This window comes from Balaenoptera borealis, assembly GCF_965194805.1.
Source record: "Balaenoptera borealis genome assembly, chromosome: 1".
NCBI classification, from domain to species: domain Eukaryota; kingdom Metazoa; phylum Chordata; class Mammalia; order Artiodactyla; family Balaenopteridae; genus Balaenoptera; species Balaenoptera borealis.
Genome location: NC_138860.1, coordinates 120969620 through 120991157, shown reverse-complemented (window position 1 = coordinate 120991157; position 21538 = coordinate 120969620). Strand labels below are relative to the sequence as shown.

Genomic DNA, 21538 nt, shown 5'->3' with positions numbered 1-21538 from the left:
TTTTTACATATAAAACTATCATCTATCTGGAATTTATTTCTGCATATGGTAAGAGGTAAGGCTGCAACCTAATTTTCTTACAAATAGGTAGTCAATTGTTTCAGTATCATCTAGGGGAAAAAATTATCTTTACTGATTTGAAATGTCACATTTATCAAGTATTAATATCTTATAAGCATTTTAATCTGTTTCTGGGTTATCTATTTTGTTTTAATTACCAATTTAGCTACATTCTTCTATCTTCTAGGTTACAAAAAGTACACGGACTTGAAAAGATTCAGGGTTCCAATTCCACTAAGAGGTCTTTATTTTAATGAATAAGGCCACAGTTAGTGACTTGAGAAACAGGAGTTCTGGACTTACAGTACGTTTTCAATCTACTTCTGTTACCAGCTTTGTTACACCCTCCTCAACAGCAGCACAGTGTTTGGCACATGACAGGACACTAAGTTGTCCTTTGTTGAATGAGTTAATGCTTAATAATGAGTTCAGTTTACTCAGAGGAAAGTACATAACTTCAAAGTCATTATTTGATCCGTGTCAACTTTCAGCTTACTAGCAATAAATCCTAGAAAGGGGAAGTAATAGTTTGCACTATTTAGGAATACAACAGCTTCACTAAAGCTACTAAAATAGTACATCTCCCCCCAGATAATGTTGCAATGCATCTATGGGCCCCTCGGGCTGCGGGCCACTCTCCTCTCCTACTCTCTGAGATGTTGTACTGTCTCTGCAAATCTCCAAAGCCCCTCCCCATTGGAGGAAAACCTTCACATCTTCCCACCACAATGCCACAGACTCTACCTTCCCTCCTATTAGAATAAGTGCTCCTGGTTAGGACAAACCTTCCCAGCTTACTTACTTCGAGGATTTTCTATCACCTCTCTTTCCTGTACCATTCCTCTCTTCTAGATCATTCTCATCAGCAACTAACAAGTGTAAATAGCTTCATCTTAAAAAAAAAAAAAAAAAAAAACCCTTTTCCTTAACCCACATCCCTCTCCAGCTACCATCACATTTAACTTTCCCCTCTATAGCAAAATTCCTTGAAAAAGTGCCTGGACTAGCTGTGCTTTTTCCCATATCTTGAACCTACTCCATTCAAGTTTTACTCCCCACCATTCCTCTGAATTTGTTATGATCAGGTAACCATTAACCTCCAAGTTGTCAAAAACAACAGTCAGGTCTTGGTGTTCATCTTATAACTCCTATCAGCAACATCTGACTCAGTTGATCACTCCATCCCTGAAATAATTTCTTTACTTGGTCTCAAGGACCCCAAGTTCCCATGGTTTTTCATACTTAACTGGCTGCTCCTTCTCAGTCCCCTTAGATTAATCCCTCCGCCCCATCTCTCTGATTTCTATACACAGAAGTGGCCCAGGGCTCAGTCCTCAAAACTCTTCTCTTTTCTAACCACACTTACTCTCTAGGTAATCTCATCTAGTCCCAAGGCTTAAATATCCTAGTGACCCTTAAATTTTGTATCTCCATATGCAACCTTAGCTCTGAACTAAAAAACTCTACACCTACACACTCAATATCTTCAGTTGGATGTCTAACCAATATATCAACCTTAGCAGGTCCAAAATCAAAGTAAAACAAAACAACAGGAACAACAAAGCCCTGCTCTTTCTCCAGCATCCACCCAATTCAGTTACCACCCTAGCTAAGCAACCATGAGCTTTTGCCTCAGTTACTCTAAAAACCTTCTACCTGGTCTCTACTTCTGTTCTGCCACATTCCCTCTCCCCTAGTTCTATTCTTCACAAGTAGCTCTCATGAACCTTCTAAATTATAAACCAGACTATGTAACTCCTCTGCTCAAAGTTTTCCAATGGTTTTTCATCACTTGGAATAAAACCCAAAGACTGTCCATGGCCTGTAAAGTTGTGATCTGACCCCTGCTTATCTATCCAACTGTCACCTCCACATCACTCACTCTTAACCAGCACAAACCAACTGTCCTGTAAATAAGGAAATAAATGGTCTCTCCTGTCTCATGGATACATCAAGCTAACTTCTACCCCAGGGCCTCTGTATCTGCTCTTCCCTCTGCCTGATGCATTGTACCTACAGATGTCTGCATAGTATTTTTCTCATTTCATTTAGGTCACCTTCTCTCAATTTTTTAATCCTGATTTATTTTTCTTCATAGTACTTAATACTACCTTACCTTCTAGTATATATTGGTTTATTGTCAAACACCTTAACTAGACTATAAGCTCTATGAGACCATGGAATTTTTTTTTAATCTACTTGTTTACCCTCAGAAGCTAGAACAGTGCCTGAAACATAGTAGATACACAATAAATATTTGTTGAGGAAATGAGTAAGCAGATGAGCATTTATATAGTTTGATTATGAATGTGGCTTAATGATCTTAGCTTAATACATAATCCAAAAGAGCAAACCTGTTTTTGGGTATTCATTACTCACTTTTCGTTGCTTTACAGAGTCCAATTTTATGAGCCAATATGAAGCCACTTTTGTTTTATGATACTTCCAGTTATCAATGATCTGTTTTGGGGGAGAAACATTAAGAAATTTAATCTAATTAATTTGTGAAATGAAAGCACTATAATACTATTTGCAATAAAGAATGTCTACTTTCATAAAAAGACATGTGAAAAGACTTTTAATGTAATATAAAGAAGCCATCTGAATTTAAAGCTTTTCTCTTCTTGCTGTAAAAAGCACACAATCTCTAATGATTGAAAGTCAAATGTCTTCAGGAATATAAGGTTTGGGAAGAAGCCCAAAACATAGATTTTTCATTTTAATTCCAAGAACTGTATTTACAACATCATTCACAGTAACAAAATATTGAATAACACATTAGAAGATAGCCTATATTTAATTAGGATTCCATTATCCCCCTATTTTGTTTTTTGTGCAAATCTGCAAAATTTCTGAATATATATTCTAGTTATATACGTTATAATAAATAGATTAAAATAGTTGCTGCATAAGTAAACATATAGTAAATAATCTAATGTCTTGTATAATTATTAATATCTTTTAACAATTATATAAGCCTATATACATGTTCTTTATAGAACAATCACAGTAGCCACAAATATTAGTTCTACTGTCAGATTATCTAATTTTTCATCTAGCTGATTCAGAAAGGTATTACATAATTTATATCTCTAAGAAACAGAAATAAAATGTCTGGTACAAAGACGTCCTACTTTATTGAATAAGATAACATACGTAAATAAAAATGTATCTAGCATAATGCTTTATAACTAATGTTCATTTTTCTTCCTTTTCCCCTGATGTAACAAATAGCACCTCATTTGCAAACAAGATACCATTTCACTTTTTAAAAAATACATAACAAATGCAAAGCATAATATTTGGGGATTTTGGTTATAACTATGTTATGACTACTAAATACAAATTGCCATTATTGATTTGTTAACTAAGAAAGTCTTTTTTATTATTGTTTTTTGTTTGTTTTGTTTGTAGACAGCGCTTTAGACAGGTCTAAAGTAAAGCTAAAAAGTGAAAAAAGCCAAATGTATGGCTGTGGTTTTTATCCTACAACTGGCCACTAGATGGTGCCTTCTCCTCTGGATAAAAAAAACACAAAAAACAGGGAAACCAGAAAACAACGTTCTATTCTGAGGAATTATCTAAGAATGACAATTTGAAAAGAATGCTTGAATGAAGAAATAGAACTTTGAGTGAAGAAATGCTCTTTCACCAAAAATATTCGAATAACTTGGACCTTCTTTCTAAATTAGGAGTAAGTCATTGACTTTAATGTGAATTTTAGAACTCTGACATTTTAGAACCTTCCACTGGGTGGTGCAAAGGCTTGTGTAACAAGAAAACACACACAGCATAAGCCATTTCAAAATCTAACTAACACCATGCAAGGTGTCACATTCAAATATTCCTGACACTTTATGCCCATGGCCCCACTTTTTTCCTTATTATCTCATTCCATATTAGATCTTTCTAAATAGTTATAGAAGCAGCCTTAACTCGATGTGTCTTTAATCATTAAGAACAATAATTATTTAACACTAATTATTTTCACTTGATGAAGCATCATTAAAATAGAACTATACACTAAAAGATATTTTGCATTGCTGATTATAAATGTGATCTCATTGCTCATGAATCATAACAATTAAAATAACCCCTGTATCTTCTAAAGCTTGTGGAGGTTGAAAAGAACATCAATTAAGTTTACTATGTCACTGAGGATAATGCCATCAAGCAATAAATTTTAATATTTTAAGAAGAAGAATAAAAAGGTATGAGCTCCTTGGTATTTTATATACATCAAATACTCACATCTTCTATCAGAAGTAATGATTCTGCATCTGATTTTCCTGGAAACCGGATCTTCATGTCCTTGAGAACAAATAAGGTCTGACTTGTTAGATCGTCTTCTTGTTCTTTTGGTCTCAGTTGCCGCAAAGACTCACTCTTAAATTTGAAAGAATACAGATATTTGGAGGGGGTCTTATTTCATTGTGCCACTATAATCTGAAAGATATTTCTAGGTAAAAATCATGCACTTTTAATTGGAAAAATAACAATGAAAAAGGAAGAAAATAATGTTTTTACATTTATTCTTAGCATTAAAATCTTAGGATTAAAAGGGTATGATTTCCCAAGAGTGTCTTTCACACTTCCACACAGTTGTATTTTATGTAGCTCAAAATACTAAAACAAAAATACAAGTGTTTAAAAAAGACTTCCTGGTCAGTTTCATTTTCTACATATACCTTAGGCAATTCTTGATTAGAAAAAAAAGCATTCATTGTTACCCAGTGAAATTCATTCACTTATATTCTTCAGACTCTTCCCTTTGGAAGCAACATCCACATTAAATAAACAAATTAAATAAGTCCCTGGTCTATGTGAAGGTACATGGAGATATCTATTTGAGCATTTACAAGTAAGCCTGGTTGCAAAATAAATTCACTGACTTCCTCAATACTGAATCTCTGGGATTTATGCTAAGACATATATATATATATATATATATATATATATATATACACACACACACACACACACACACACACATATAAACATAAAACTAATACTATATGTTAACTTAATATACAGAAAACATTATAAACAATGCCATACTTCAGTGCTCTAAGGATAATTTACCAATAGTTTATTTTTGTAACCTATTAATCAATAGTCCCATTAAGGAAAATTTTCCATACAACAAATTTCCCCAAATTTACAGATATACTGTACAGTACACTGCAAAATCACATATTTACTCAGATGATTTTCAACAAAATTATCCTACTCCATCAGCAAATGGAAAATAAAATACTATTCTCAGTGTTCATCCTCAAGTTCTGTGATACAGTGAAGTCTGCCTTTTAAGAGTCCATACTCAGTTATAGGTGAAGAAAGATGAATAAACCCAAATTCCAGGAGACCATGAGTTGAATTATAGAAAGGATCTAAAGTTCAATCTGTCCTCCTCCTAGCTAATCTCTTTGCCACTTAAATCCTAAGTACAGCGCTAATCTCAGAGGAGCAAAACAGAAGACTTACCATCGGCGAGTCAGTAGAGCTGGCATCATTACTTTGAGGCAGATGCCTCATGTAGGAGGAAGCACGGTTTAAAGAATGTGACCGAGACCCTGAAGCTGACCGGGATGATGATATCACTTGTTGAGCAGAAAAGGGGCGGTTGTCTGCACTGGATGATGATTGAGAAGAGATGGACCGAGGGCAACTGACTGAACGCCTTATGGAGCCTATGGATGATGGAGAGGAGGGATCGCACAGTAGCAGAGTTAGTAGAAGTTCTCCACTGCATTGGATCTATACAGAGTAATGAGTAGCAGGGTGGCAGTAAATGTCAAAGCATAGGCATCATCGTGAGAATATGAGTTTCGAGTTAATTCTTCAATTTAAGCAGTGAACTTGGTGCAGAACCCCTGTCATGTATAAAGAATGGCTATCATGAGAATAATACTTAAACGGTACTTGAATGTTCTATTCTCAAAACATGACATAAAAGGAACAAAAGAAAGGAATGCTAACATGTATGGAGCACCTTCTATAAACCAGGCATCATGCTAGGTGCTTCACTTTTATTTTTATTCTCACAGAAACCCTCCGAAGTACAAATCTCCATCACCTGGAGACTCAGAGAAAGAAATTTCTCAAGGTCACATGACAAGAAAGTTACCAAGTTCAGATTTAAATCCTGACTTAATGGCAGCAACCTCCCTCTTTCTATAATGTCATGATGCCACCTACTATCTTTGGACTAGACTGGTCACTTATTAGAATCTGTGTAGAGGTTAGAAATAGAATATTTTACAGCAGGATTCATAAGGGGAAATGGATAGGAGTCTATAGAATGGCCAGGATAAATGGATGTTATAAAATTTAGGGCCCATGAGAATAAAATAATGATAATAAAACAGAAGAAAAACAAAGATTATCCTAATGAAGTTTAAATATGTAACTGGTTATTATAAGAGTAGTACTAGACAGATAAGTCTTCTTATTCACAGGACAGAAGAATTTTAAAAATTAGATTTACATTCCTATAGTAAAAGATTTAAGTGAAGAAAAATGTCTGGATCAAAAGGGTTGTTATCAGAACAACTAGGGAAAACCAAAGAACATCTTCCTCAGGGCATATTGAGAACATTTCAAAAAGAGAACCAACTATTCCAGATAAATTTTAATTCCTGACACAGAGAAATAGAATATCGCTCAATATTATCAACATTTATATCTTTTTTAGTACATATATTCTATATACCCTCTGTTGTATATTCTCTCTCTGCTTGGGAAATATATCAATCACTCTTCATTAATTAAATAATTTAATAAAACTCACATGAAGGCAGTTTGAATACCCAAATATTTCTCTTCATTAGCTGTTGAAAAAATTTAAACCTTTATAAAGGCAATGGACATGAACCTTATATTTAGGGAAGTATTTCTAAAGAATATTTTGAATTGATGACAAGTCTAATAGTCCTCTTTTGGTTCTGGAGAGGACCAAAAAAGTATACTCATTCAAGCTATAAAAGATGTTAAAAAAAAAAAAAAAAAACCTTCCATTTGTTCCAACTATTAACCTCCTTCTGAACCTGAAAGTCACACTATTTTTTTAAAGAACGGTGCTTCCAAAAAGGGCTGTGTGGGGTACATAACACTGGTCAATCTTCTACTAAGAAATACCCATAAGCATGTACTAATACCTACACCTTGGCCCTGCTCTCTTCAAGGGCTTACGATGATGGGTTTGGACATATATAATCTGATCATAGCTGAAGAAAGAAATATCCTTTCTCTTGAGTCACCAGAGATTTCCATTTTTTCCTCTGCATACACTAGAATTCAGACAGAATAACTAAATAGCTACACATGCCAATGATACTTAGGTAGATTAACAAAAAATGGTTGAAACTTGCATACACAAATTATCTGAGAAAAAAATACTTCATATAGTTTTGCGTAGGACTACCATATATCAAATCTAAATATATCCTTTGGTACTGTAACAAGTTTAAATTGCCTAAATTAACTATCTACAACAGAAAGCATTGTACATAATCTGGATTTTTGTCCTCGGTTATCAACATCCCTTTGTAGAGAAAACTCAAGGAGTGTTTGTGGCTAAAATATTCCTTAGTGTAAGATTAAAGAGGGAATATAAAACAAATTGAAACCCTTGCTGCAATTCTTAATGACTATAAAAACAACCAATAAGGAAAAAGATATTAATTGAAATAGACTAGCTTTAAAATGTGAATTTATACTTAAAAACATTTCTAGTATACTCTTTGTCTGATCTCAATTTATTAACCTATTGGTCTGAGAAGAAAGAAGAATCTCAGAGCTATAGGAGCCCTAGCAATTTTTTCTCACCCCTACCCTTATCCTCTGTCAGTCCCTGCTGCTAAGGATACACACATTAGCCAGTAGGAAAGGGGCTCCAAAACTGACAAAATCTGGGCAGAACAATGTCAGCTTCCAAAAGAGAAACAGAGCCATACTTACACAGAGATGCACTGAAAGTACTTAAGGAGTCTTTAAGAAAAAGGGAAATAATAGATAAAACAGCTTACAAACTCTGGAACAGGTGCTCAATAAACATATATTAAAGGAGTAAATAAACAAATGAAATGGAACATAATACATTATTTCCCCTCCAAACACATAAGCCCTCAAAGACAGGAACTTTAGCATGTATCTTTATGGAATAATTTGGAAGTAAAAGAAAGACCATTAAAAATCTTCAACTATTATAGGTCTGCATTCCTTATGCATTTTCTCATAAGTCTGGAAGGCCAGGTTTAAAACATACATATTATCAGGTAACTATTAAACCATTGCTGGAGATAGAGCAATAAAGGCTCAGAAATGTGTTTATAGCGTGATTGGACCGGTCCCTTTGTGGAGCCCTAGGATGAGGGAGGACAAGGCAAACAGAGAGATGAGAAACAGAGGTTAAGAAAAGTCCTGCTTTGGAGGCAGCATCAGGAAGGGGTATCCGACTGAGCCTGGGCAACAGCAGCACCACACTGGACATCTGGGGATGAAAGAATAACAGACACAATAGTGGACATTTGGGATCGAAGAAGGAATGAAAGACAGGAGAATGGAAGAGAGAGAAAATGGGAAAAGGAATAAAAGATGAAAGAGGAAAAAGGCAGCAGGAAAGGAAGGAGACAGAGAAGCTGGTTGGTTCCTCTCCTGAATACTTCCTTCCTATACACCGAAGCCCTGACTGAAGTGCTTACCCGTGACGAAAATGGGAGGGAACAAAACTTCAACTATTTCACAATTGTGTGGCTCACAGATACATTCAAGTCAAATGCCTAGAGAGATACACACATTTTTAAAAACAGGCGAGAATATGAAACAAAATGAGTGCCAGAGTGGGGAATACAATGAGAGAATATTTGGGCTTAAAAGAGAATGCACTCATCAGATCAACCATGAGGCACATTTTATACAATTCATGCAGAAATCTAGGACTTAACAAAAACTTTGAAATATAGAAGAATGGACTGTGGAGATCCTTAAGTCAACTCTTTTGTTTTCTATTTGCAGACCCCGAAAAGGGTTGTGGGATCCAGACCTAATCAAGTTCTGGTTGGAGAAGGAAGTGGGAGAGAATCCAGGTCTCCTCACACACAAGGGTTCATTTGGCCCAAGATCTTTTTATTGAGTTCAGTAATTTCAGTTCCATAATTTTTCACATAACAACTAAATTAGAAGAAATTAACTTACTGGATGGTTGGATTAATCTGTAGTGGTTGGACTGTTTAAGATTATATGTAACTTGATTTTCTGTTTTTTTATTTTGGGACTCTTCTTTTTCATTTTCCTCTGATTCTGAGCTGCTGCTACTACCATAGCTGCTGTCACTGCTGTAGTACTTCTGTCTTTTTGTGATCTCGGTACTCTCGGGCATGGAAGACAGAGGCTAAAATGGAAGGAAATGTGATATTTTGTTAGAATTCAAAAAGGCTCATTCACATGATTAATTACTATTTTTAATTTCCCACTTATGATTGCTGCTTTTCACTTAAGCCTGAAAAATCCCCCCAAAGTACTATTGCTCTAATGCTATCCACTAATTGTTCTGTTTCTGTGAAATATTCTTTCTTAAATAATACAGTTCAGTCATAATGAGGAAAATGCTGTTTATGCACGATTCAAATGAAGGACCAAAATATCCACAAAGAATAACAAAATAAAGAAAAAACATTTGAGATAAAAACATAAAAATCAAACATAGCTTTTCTTCATTCCATGCAGAGTGATTACTCATTACTCATCAAGACTCAGAGGTATACCTCTGTTGTATCCCTAATGTTCAAAATCACTCAACAAATGCATATTTGTGTGTGTGTGTGCACTTGTGAGAGAGAGAGGAGAGGAGGGGAAGGAGGGGCAAGAGAGGCAAAAGTAAAATAAAAAAAGGAAGCAGCAGCCAGATAAACCACTATAAGTAAAATAATCCACTATCAATAAAGTAGGCCACATCTTAAAACAGAGCCTACGAGCCTATGATGCACTCAGATAATATGCAACAAGAAGCAAGGTATTCCTCACATGTCTAATTTCTCTTTGGACATTTTTAGAAATAAAAATTTTTGTTAATTATCCACTTTTCCAAATTGGCCATGCACAAACTCACAGCTTTTCTTGGAGGATTCCTACCTCTGTTACATAGGATCTGGCCATAATGGAGCAACATTACTTTTCATTGCCCACACTACATTTTCAAAAAGGGATATAATGTAAAAATCAGTATGGCATAAATTTTTTAGAGGGTAAGTGCCATGTAGAAGGGTAAATCTGTAAAGATTTAAAATGCCAGGCTATCATGTTCCAATATCTCCATCAGAATCACTTGTCTCCGAATCTCCCAATCAATGTGTTTCCAATGATGCCAGCTGAAGGAATAAAAGATAAGGAAAGTGGGACATCTTCACTTCAGAAAGAATGTGCACAACCAAGAGCACGACAGTTTTGTAACTTAGTTATTTTAAGAGACAATTACACATGCCACATGCCTCTTATTCCTCCTGGGGAAGGTTCCTGCAGTTGTATACTAGTTTCTTGTTCTCTGTTAAATCAAACAAAAATGCTTTGATGTTAGGATATACCATAATGAAATCCTTGGTTACCCTGAGATTTCACTGAAATAAGGTATATCCTCTCATGGAACAGTGTAGGATGAAAGACAAAGAAAGAAATAGCGTTTCACGAAGTGCCTGGAATACATAGTAAGCCAAAGCATAATGTTCTTAAAGTTACTGTCTTAGCAAAGGATGAAAAATAACCAAAGCAGGGAAGTAGTTTAATACACTAAGGTACCAACTTGTGTTTAAAAATATGTTCGCCTTTTGGTAGTCTAATATTTACTGAGCACTAACAATGTTCAAAGAGATATGCATAAAAACATTTACCAGTAACACAATCATCAAGCATTTTGATAGTCTTAGGGAATATGAATTCTAGAGGAAGGATGTTTCTTCAGAAGTCTAGCATACCCAGAAGAAACAGTGGCACAATCAGGCTTGCTAGTAGTGCCTTCCTTCAAGTAGGCAAACAGCTTTAAAGTTTCTTAAGGAGCTTGACTACATAATGAGTTACTCGATCCTATAAAGAATCACAAAGGGAAACGGATAGTTGAACCTTTGTGTCATATATGCATTTGGGATTTGTTAACCAATACACTGTTAAAGCAATAAGTAATAAGAAGTCACAGCAACATAAACTCCAAACAGTGCCGTAACTACAAAATGGAATTTGTAAACCAGTGTTGAGTTCTGACACAAACCATACCATCTATTTTTATGTCCAACTGTATTATGAACTGGTTCATATATTAAAATATATATAAATGGCACAAAGAATAATAAAACAAATACCAAGTACCTAGCACCTAGCTGAAGAACAATGCTAATACTTTATGTGATATTATTTACATAGCTAATTAATAATTCTTAGATTCTCGAATAAGGGAAAGTTATTTCTCCCAAGTTTAATTTAACCTTGATAACCTTCAATTATTCTACCAGTTAAGACACTGGAAATCAGTGTTTGACATATGATAACAACCCTCTAAAAAGGAAAGGCTGCTTTGAAGTTTGGCTTACTCCAGACCCTCAGTATACCTAAGGTTAGAAGTTATAAAAATACTTTTACTTTAGACTGATTATGCAGTTTTCAACACTTCGAAATATTTCTGGTGTTAATAACTATAGGAACTAACCAATTCATTTCATTTCAACGAATACATTGTTAGTTCCTACTATTTGCCTGGAATAAGAGGGGTTGAAAAATACACAGTGTGAGTTCTGCCCTCTAGGAGGTTATATTTTTATTTGGATGATAAGCCTTATTTGATGAAGCAAAGGAAAATATAAGACAGTAGAAGACTGACTTAGAGCCTTTGCATTTGCCAATCTGCCATGAATATTGTGCCCACAGGTTGCCTCACATCTGGTTTGCCAAATTGCTAAATAATCAATATACAAAGTTTAGAGACTTTCCAATGTTTTCCAAAATGAAGCAATAACTCATGAAGGTATTCACTTTTACAGATACTCTAAAAAAATATTTGTTCCAAAGGAATTATCAACAACATCTTCTACAGTTCTTTGATATAGAATACATAATTCAGAAGAACAGTGCCTGACATTCAAGGTCTCTGGTCTTCATCAGATATGTATCTTTTACCAGGTTCATCTTGCACCAATTTATTCTCCAAGAACCTTCCACCTGAGTCATACCAAATTCCTTGTCATTTCTCCAACACCCTAGGCAGCATCATACCTCCATGTCTTTGCCTTTAATGTTCAATTCAAATGGCACTGCCTTTATGAAGCCATCCATAATCTACCAATCCCTTTCTTCTCTATGTTGCTGTAGCACTTCCCACTCCCTTAATTACAGTACTTGCCACAATATACCCTGGTTTTTGGTTCACGTATCTGCCCTTCCACTAGTCAGTGAGGTCCTTGTGGACACATTCAACAAATTTAACTAATGGTTTTGAGAACCTACTAAGTGCCAGATGCTGTGCTAGGTGCTAGAGATGTAAAGATGAAATACACCTCCTATCCTCAAGGAACTTACAAGCTCATACTAAGGCAAGCATGCAAACAATTATTTGTCACAGCTGCTCTATAAAAGTGTCATTTGTGGTACAGCAATAGAAGGAGGGGACAGAAGATCTATGTCCAACTAGGAGAATGAGGGAAGATTTCACAAAAGCAGCAATGGTTCAGCTGGATTAGGAGGGGGGTCTCTAATCAATCAAGCAATGAATCAATTATTATTTTAATAGGCAAGCACTCCAGGCGTATAGAAAAAGCATGAAAGCATGACAGAGCATGATGTATGTGAGGACATAGTAATAGTTCAGTATTGCTGAAATGTAAAGTGAAAAAAAGCAGAATGAAAAAACTTTCCAAGACTTTACAAATTCAACTCTTTCCTACTCTACTAGCAAGGACTTTGACATATAACAAAAGAACATGTGGATGTCATCACCACAGAGCAGATGAAGGTAAAGCAAACACCTGCCTATTTTTGCCAGCATGACAGCTTTCTATGTCTTCCTAGAAACTGTAACTATTTTTCCTTACAAAATTTCAATATTGCCCTGCCATCAAAAGATGGGGCTCCCCATTAGGATCTCTGGAGTCATGATTTGCCTGATCTATAATGCTACTCTTCTCTGATAATCATATGTTTGGAGATAGGAAAACATAATACTGAGTAAAGAATGAGGGTACCAGTTCTAGGTTCTACTTGGCCCTGACTCACAAGGCTTTCACTAGATGAGGGAAAGAGTTAGAAAATGAGGAAAACTATCAAAACAAAACAAACTTCTCCTGAGTATAAGAAAACATGATCTTCCCAATTCTATCTTTACTGGAAACATAGTCCACAGAGTTCCTTGAAAGTGGCATCAGTCATTCTTACAGTGAGAAATACGAAGGGAAAATCAACTGTCCTTAGTAGAGTCTACTCTGATATTAAGGAAGATAAAGGTACTGCACCTTTGGTCCTCGAGACTTGGCAGTTTTGCCCATCAACTTTTCGTCATCAATTTCACATTGTTCCAGAAGATCCAAAATATCTTCCTCCTTAAAAAATATTTAATTAAAATCGTGATCACTAATGGACTCCAGAATTAATTAAAAGATTATTAACCTTGTGTACAAGGATTCCGAACAGTATTTAACAAAGATTGCTCAGATCAAATGAGAAATAAAAGTTCATGGCAAACCCTCTTAAAGAAACTCTCACTAAAACCTGGCAATAAAAATAATACTTAGCTGAAATCTATTATGTATTGATTACCATAAACAAATATATCCTTATGTTCTAGTATACTATTAAAATCTTAGAATACAATACTTCAATAAATTAGCCTATTGGACACTTTAAAATTTCTAAAAGTTCACTCTAATTTTTCCAGACCGCAATTTCATCAATCATTGCTGTATCAATTAGTGCAAAATAATATTACAACTGCAGACAGAACACTGATGATTGGCCTAATAGTTTCATTTAGAACAATCTAATGTTAGTATTTAGGTAATAGGCACAATTTAATAAAACTTTAAAATTTTTAACTATTGCACACAAGTATCTTTAGATCTTTATGAAAGGTTTTCACTCTCTAGGCCTAACACCTTTTCTCATGCTCTTCTAGAGTCACTTATAAAGTTATAAAAGCATACACCCAAGTAGATGTTGAGCAAACCAGAGCAATAGGAGTACAACAGCTTTACTAAACGAGGTAGAGTTAACTGCTTTCATTGAGTTATTTATTCAACCTATAAAAATATCACATCTTCATTTATATATTTATGATTTATATCTGTGTTTCTTTTTTTAAAACAAGGGTTTCAGAGAAACTAGAAATCTCACTATGCAGTGGAAATCGGTAAAATAGGTTACTCTTCATCCCAATCTAAGATTTAGCTATTAAAATATCAAAAGACTCTTAATATAAAGTTTGATTAATCAATAATCCTACAAAGGATTCCAAAGACAGCAGCACAAGACAGTTGAAAAGTAAGGAGTTTTGCTTCTGTTTAGGAGAAAGAAGGTCATATAGACAGCATTTTCATCCTAAGAGCTAAAAAAAGATGATTAAATAATCATATTTTTTAAGACATTAGAAAGCTGTGGATAAAAGTAGTGTAAAAGGAATTATACCAGAGAGGGAAAAGTTCTCCCTAGGTGAGCAGAGATAAGTGGCCACTTTCTACTTTACATTCATTTGTCAGGTCTGGACACATATGAGCAGAGATTATGTCTATAATAGAGAGATTCTGTGGGGGTAAAGAGAATCCAATGGAGTTTTCAAAGGTCACGTGGGCTACTGAGACATCTAGAAGAGCCCCACAGAGCTGGTTCTCTTTGCCTACTGGGTCTTTCCAATAGCAATTTTAGGTGAGTATGTAGTAGAATAGGAGGATAGAAGCATGGATGGAAAACCAGAACTAAAGAGAAGCTCACGCGCTGCAACAAAGAGCTCCCGCTGCAACGAAAGATCCCGCATGCCTCAATGAAGACCCACGTGCTGCAACTAAGGCCCGCCGCAGCCAAAATAATTAATTAATTAATTAATTAAATATTTAAAAAGAAATTAAATAAATAAATAAAACTCTATAACCATCGCCTGTAGTGTACACATTATTTTCAAGTAGACTTGGACATTCACTAATATAAGTACCATATTGAGTTAAAGCAAGTCTCAATTTATTTTACAAGACTGAAATCAGAATATGTTTTCTAACACCAATGAACTAAACTAGAAACTTTACCAAAAATAAAACTAGAACTTTTTAAATGTATGGAAATTAAGCAACAAACTTCTAAGTAACCAAAATAAAAATCAAAAAATAATTTGAAATGCAGTTAGTAAAAATACAATATATAAAAATTATAGATATAAGGGTAATATACAAAAATAATCAGGTGTTTATATCCTGGCAACAAATTAAAAATAAAAAAATTTACAAACAATATTACCAACAACAGCAGCAAAAACATCAAATACTTAAAAATAAATTTAATGAAAGATGTGCAAAAACTATAAACTGAAAACTACCAACATAGCAGAGTTATTAAAGATCCAAGTAGATGGAGAGATATGCCATATTAATGGACCGGAAGACTCAGTATTGTTAATTCCCCAGAAGTTGTTTTGTAGATTCCTCAGTCCAAATTAAAATCCCAGCAGCCTTTTTTTGTAATTAAAAAATTAATCAAAATTTAGAATCAAACTGATTCTAAAATTTGTATGAAAGCATAAAAGGACCTAGAAAAGCCAAAAGAGTTTTAAAAAGAATAAATTTGAGGACTCACACTACCTAGTTTTGAGACTCATTATAAAACAACAGTAATGAAGACTGTGTGAGTGTTATATAAGAAGAGGCTCCCAGATCAATGGAATGGGGCAGGCAAAGTGGTGACATTTATACTAGATTTTGAAGAATCAAATTGAGACTTGAAGCCTATTTATTATGTGCTAACGTACTTTAAACAGACTATTTTAATTAACCTCAATTTTATTTTCACAACCTGTCAAGTATAATTTTAATACTACTATTTTAGTGATCTGACTGATCAAATAGGTTAATGTAAGTTTACAAAATTAACATGTGGGGGAGCTGGAATTTGAATGTAGGTCTATCTGGCTCCAGAATCCTTAGGATTTCTAGGAGCAGAGTGATGGGAAGATGCAACAGAGGCTGCATCCAGAGGAGAGAGAAATGACATTGTAGAACAGGTAGAGGAAAAGGAACAAAGGTCTCTCACTGTCTGGGGTCAGGAAAAACAAAAAGACCACAGAATATAATTCTAATGGTGGAAATACTTGCATATGTCAAAAGAGGGAAATTTAAAGGAAAAGAGCATTGGGGTATACAATATTCCTTCTGCTTCTGTCCCTTAGGCCTAGCCAGCTTGAAAATGGCTTTATATCCTCCTGTTGCAGAATTTTAGTGAAAAGATCATAGCAAAATCTATCTATAATAAACTTTATCATGATTTTTGAATCACTCAATATAACAGGGTACCCAAGATACTGGAGGTATCACTCTAGGGAGATTTCCAGTAATATAAAATATAAACAATTTTAATAGGTCTGTGTGATGGAATGAAGAACACAAGAAAGGGTAAGTATGTGAGTAAATATGAATACTTAGAAAACTATTAAAGACCACTGACTGTTTAGACAACAAATAAAAACTTATTTGTCCAATGGAACATTAGCAAGCATGATGCTAGCAGAGGCTTGATTAGTTCCTGCACTCTGGGCTTGTCCTCTTGAAATGCTCCATTTCGGAACCCTGAGCTATCGTATTAAGAGATCCAGTTACCCTCCTTACATGGTCATGTAGAGAGAAAGAGACACCCAGCCTGCTCCCCAGATGTTCCAGCTATCTCATCTGATGCACCAGACACAGGAGTGAAGCCTTCTTGGATTTCCATCCCCAGTTGAGTTGATAAATGCAAATATGTGATTCACACCAAGCTAGCTCAGCAGAAGAACCACTCAACTGAGCCCAGCCAAGACTGCGGAATAATGAGCAAATAAACGCAATGGCTTATTATACTGCAAAAGATAACTAACAGACCTTTTAGTAAGGCAAATAGATTACCTTGTGTGTGTGTTTCAATTACTTCTCATATGCCAGGTCTATGCAGTATCAGGAAAAAATTATTGTATAACTTTAGTTACAATCTAACTATATAACAATATAGTTACATAGTTAACTATATTGTTAACTATGTAACTCATAATTATATCTCATTCTCAAACAATGAGAACATCACAAACCACTAGGTTATTTCAATCTATTTTTTTATTCAGTTATGTATACATAACTGTAATAAAACATTTATTACAATAGATTACAACATAATATCAACATTCTCTACTGCTTAACTTGTCTTGTTAAAAGACAACTTATTTATGAAATCATTTGGTTGGTTATGAAACATTACCAACTGTTAAAATGGAAGGAAAGTGCATCTTAAAAGTAAAATGTTTTTATATGTGGAACTAAGATGGGTTGTTTATAAAGACATATTGTGTGGCTTCATTCTTTTATTTCTTTATAAACATTCATTCCTTTACCTTCATCCTTTTCAAAGGATTATTCAGCTCTCGCTGGAATGAAGCTGCTCTTCCTGAAAGGAAGGTCTGAAAGGCAACAGCCAACAAATTTTCATACTTTTCAAGTAGTGTTTTATCTTCAGGAGGATAAATTCGCCTACAATAAAATCAGATAAACCAGCTTGTTTAAAAAAAGCTACCATAGCACAAGAGTTAAGGTCAACTACATAGATAATTCTTGACCATCTACTCTGTCAGTCACTTTACTAGGTGCTAGAAATAAAGATGAATATAGTTACAAGAAATCCATAAATTTTCGTTTGTTACCAATACAAACTGAAGTTTATCTAGAGAATTGTCATTAAACAATGCAGTTCCAGAAGGCACAGTATAAAGGTTTGGTCAAGGGCAGGTGGCTGAAGAAGAATTGCAATTGGGCATATTGAGAAATATAGAACTTTACTGGAGAGAATTTAGGTGATGAGGGATAATTTGAGAAGTTTTAGACTCAGTGTGATTATTGATGTATACAAGAATGTAGGGATTAATCCTAATGATCTTTTGAGGCGTGGTGGAATTTGTCTCTCTGGTGGAGAGAATTAGGTAGACGTAGGGTGAGAGGAATGTGTTCTCATCATCACTGTTGATAGTGTTAAGGCCGGAAAGAACATCTTACCAGGAGTGCGGGAAGCTCTATGACATCAAATCCTCCTAATTCTGCTGGGTCAATGTCAAAGCTTGGGAGGAGGGGCTGTCTTTCCAAGAACACAAAGAGCTTAGGGGGTCCCCTTTTCTCCTGTCAAAGGTGATACTGTGGAGGAGGTACAGTTCTGTACAGTCCAAACCCCTTTCTATTGTCTCACACCTGCCTCCTCCAAACATTTTCATTATTTGCCTGGTTCCTGATATATTTGAACTTAAAACATAGTACAGCAACCACTCTGAACTGACAGAAAGAATACTAAGAGACCTGAAACCTGACTTTTTCAAAATAGTGCATTATAATTAAATAAGGTCACACGATAACATCAGCCTGAAAAGACTTCACACAGGCACCCCAGGAGCTCTCCCCAAATCTGAACCATCTACTTGCTAACTATCTTTTCTTTCTGGAAATAAATTAAACAAAAAGCACTTTCTCAGAATGAAATAAACAGTGCTTAAAATAAGCCTAAAAGTTAAAAAATGCAGACACTTCTGTTTTGACACTTCACTTCTTCAATCTATTAAAAAACAAAAGCACAGTTACCTGTAATTCCCCATGTGTCGATTTTCATGTTCTTCTTTCGAGATCTGCTTCCGTACCTGAGCGAGTCTCTCCTTCTAGAAATGAAGAGATTTTACAAATAAAACCTGAAAAATGAATTATGCAATTCAAATTGCAGGTACATTGTTAAATTTTCCATACCAACTCTTCTTTCCGCTTCTCCAACTGATGTCTCTGCTGTTCTGAGTCTGAGGAACCTGGTAAAAGCCTTTTGATTGAGTTTTGACCATAAAGCCTCCTTTGAGCCTCAGCTTTTTGTTTAGCCAAGTTTCTCCTTTTATCACTGGTCCTAAAATATAGAACACAAGACCATATTCAAGAATTCAAATAAGCTCTAACCTTATCCCTGTGAGAATCAGCAGAAGAGGGGAGCCAGTGGGGATAAGAATCAGTGTTTATTAAATTTATATATTCACATACGTTATATTCACCTAGTCATTCATCAAATATGGATCCCCATACAGTAAATAGAAGTTCTGAAGGTAACAAGATAAAATGGAGACAGTATAGCAACTTACTATCAATACAACCTTAGGTCAATTAACTGCTGGGTCTGTTTTCCCATCCATTAAATGCTAACAGTATCATTTCCCTCCTAGAGTTCTTATAGAGATTAACTTGGGGTAACATTAATAGGTCCTTAATAAATGTTGTTTCCTTTCCCTTCCTTCAACCAGTGCCCTTTATGTTTAAGCATTCTCATTTATACTGACCACTCTTCAGCACATTTTCAATTCAGATTGAAATCTCAGCCGAACAATCATTGCTTCATTGAAAGCATCTGCATAGTCCTTCTCGTTTTTGCCCAACAATGCAAATTTACTCATAGCGGTCTGGCTTTTATTGGAAAATTCCTGTTGTGAGATTGCTTTCCTCTGAACTTGTTTTCTCTCTCTTCTCTCCCATGTAGCTGGTACAATCAGATAAGCCTGAGGTCTCCTCTCCTCTCTCCCTCCAACTTACACTCTTATATACCAATCTTAAAGATCTAGCAGGAACAGGGTGGACTCTAGAGAAAAAAGGAAAGGCAAAGCCAATTTTGCCCTCAGCCATAGGAAAAAATAGAGTTCTTATTCTTGAGCTTATATTTCCATGCCTTGCAATGTCATTAGCCTGGTAGGGCCCAGATGAAGGTGTAAACCAAAGGAAAGGGTACAAGAAGGCCAACTGGCCAGCTTCTAGTGTGCAGAGGTAAAACACACACTTAAGTTTACAGGTGGTCCCATTCTATTCAATAAGGGATTGCACTGAGAATACTGGGCCAAGGCCCTAGATAATAGAGAGTGTTCTTTTGCCTCAAGTATGTACCACCTCACAACTTGAACTTGCAAGGGTGTTAGGAAACTGATCTATTATCTTTCATAACAACATTAAGGTTTGAGTGGCAGGAGTTCAACAAGTGAACAGGATAGAAGGAATAATTTGAGAAAACGAATAAACATGTCCAGAAAATTGTAAGTCATTTAGTATGTCTGGAGCTATGGGTGAATGCAAGAAACTCAGCTAATTAAAGCCTTCTAGCTTTAATACTATGTTACTGAGTCTCAAATTGAACTTTAGGCAATGGGGGAGGGGAGAGAGTGAGTTTTAAAAGGAGAAGGGCATAATTATATTTGCAGGTTTTAAACATTATGCCTTGGCAGGAGAAGCAAGAAGAACTACAATCCTGCAGCCTGTGGAACGAAAACCACATTCACAGAAAGACAGACAAGATGAAAAGGCAGAGGACTATGTACCAGATGAAGGAACAAGATAAAACCCCAGAAAAACAACTAAATGAAGTGGAGATAGGCAACCTTCCAGGAAAAGAATTCAGAATAATGATAGTGAAGATGATCCAGGACCTTGGAAAAAGAATGGAGGCAAAGATTGAGAAGATGCAAGAAAGGTTCAAAAAAGACCTAGAAGAAGTAAAGAACAAACACCTAGAAGAATTAAAGAAGAAACAAACAGAGATGAACAATACAATAACTGAAATGAAAAATACACTAGAAGGACTCAGTAGCAGAATAACTGAGGCAGAAGAACGGATAAGTGACCTGGAAGACAGAATGGTGGAATGCGCTTCTGTGGAACAGAATAAAGAAAAAAGAATGAAAAGAAATGAAGACAGCCTAAGAGACCTCTGGGACAACATTAAAAGCACCAATATTCGCATTATACGGGTCCCAGAAGGAAAAGAGAGAGAGAAAGGATCCAAGAAAATACTGGAAGACATTATAGTCGAAAACTTCCTAACATGGGAAAGGAAATAGCCACCCAAGTCCAGGAAGTGCAGAGAATCCCAGGCAGGATAACCCCAAGGAGAAACACACTGAGACACAGAGTAAGCAAACTGACAAAAATTAAAGACAAAGAAAATTTATTAAAAGTAACAAGGGAAAAATGACAAATAGCATAGAAGGGAACTCCCATAAGGTTAAGAGCTGATTTCTCAGCAGAAACGCTACAAGCCAGAAGGGAGTGGCATGATATATTTAAAGTGATGAAAGGGAAGAACCTAAAACCAAGATTACTCTACCCAGCAAGGATCTCATTCAGATTTGATGGAGAAATCAAATGCTTTACAGACAAGCAAAAGCTAAGAGAATTCAGCACCACCAAAACAGCTCTACAACAAATGCTAAAGGAACTTCTCTAAGTGG

General features: G+C 35.4%; 1 protein-coding gene and 1 long non-coding RNA gene across 11 annotated transcripts in view; one reads left to right on the top strand and one right to left on the bottom strand.

Annotated features, from left to right (window-relative positions):
• The window catches only part of TTLL7 (tubulin tyrosine ligase like 7), a 157059-nt gene that overhangs the window by 33510 nt on the left and 102011 nt on the right, over positions 1 to 21538 (bottom strand). For all 10 annotated transcript variants that reach the window (XR_014249243.1, XR_014249244.1, XM_082408236.1 and 7 more), the window contains exons 11-18: positions 19035 to 19182; positions 18876 to 18949; positions 17648 to 17783; positions 13548 to 13634; positions 9256 to 9451; positions 5545 to 5750; positions 4312 to 4446; positions 2440 to 2520 (exon numbers count right to left, since the gene is read on the bottom strand). Coding sequence is in view for 8 of the 10 variants with exons in the window: in XM_082408236.1 (XP_082264362.1) it covers positions 2440 to 2520; positions 4312 to 4446; positions 5545 to 5750; positions 9256 to 9451; positions 13548 to 13634; positions 17648 to 17783; positions 18876 to 18949; positions 19035 to 19182 (1063 nt within the window). In the remaining 2 variants the exon portion in view is untranslated. The remainder of the gene's footprint in view (positions 1 to 2439; positions 2521 to 4311; positions 4447 to 5544; positions 5751 to 9255; positions 9452 to 13547; positions 13635 to 17647; positions 17784 to 18875; positions 18950 to 19034; positions 19183 to 21538) is intronic.
• LOC309604817 overlaps positions 1 to 21538 on the top strand; it is a 405061-nt gene that overhangs the window by 300139 nt on the left and 83384 nt on the right. The window lies entirely within an intron of this gene.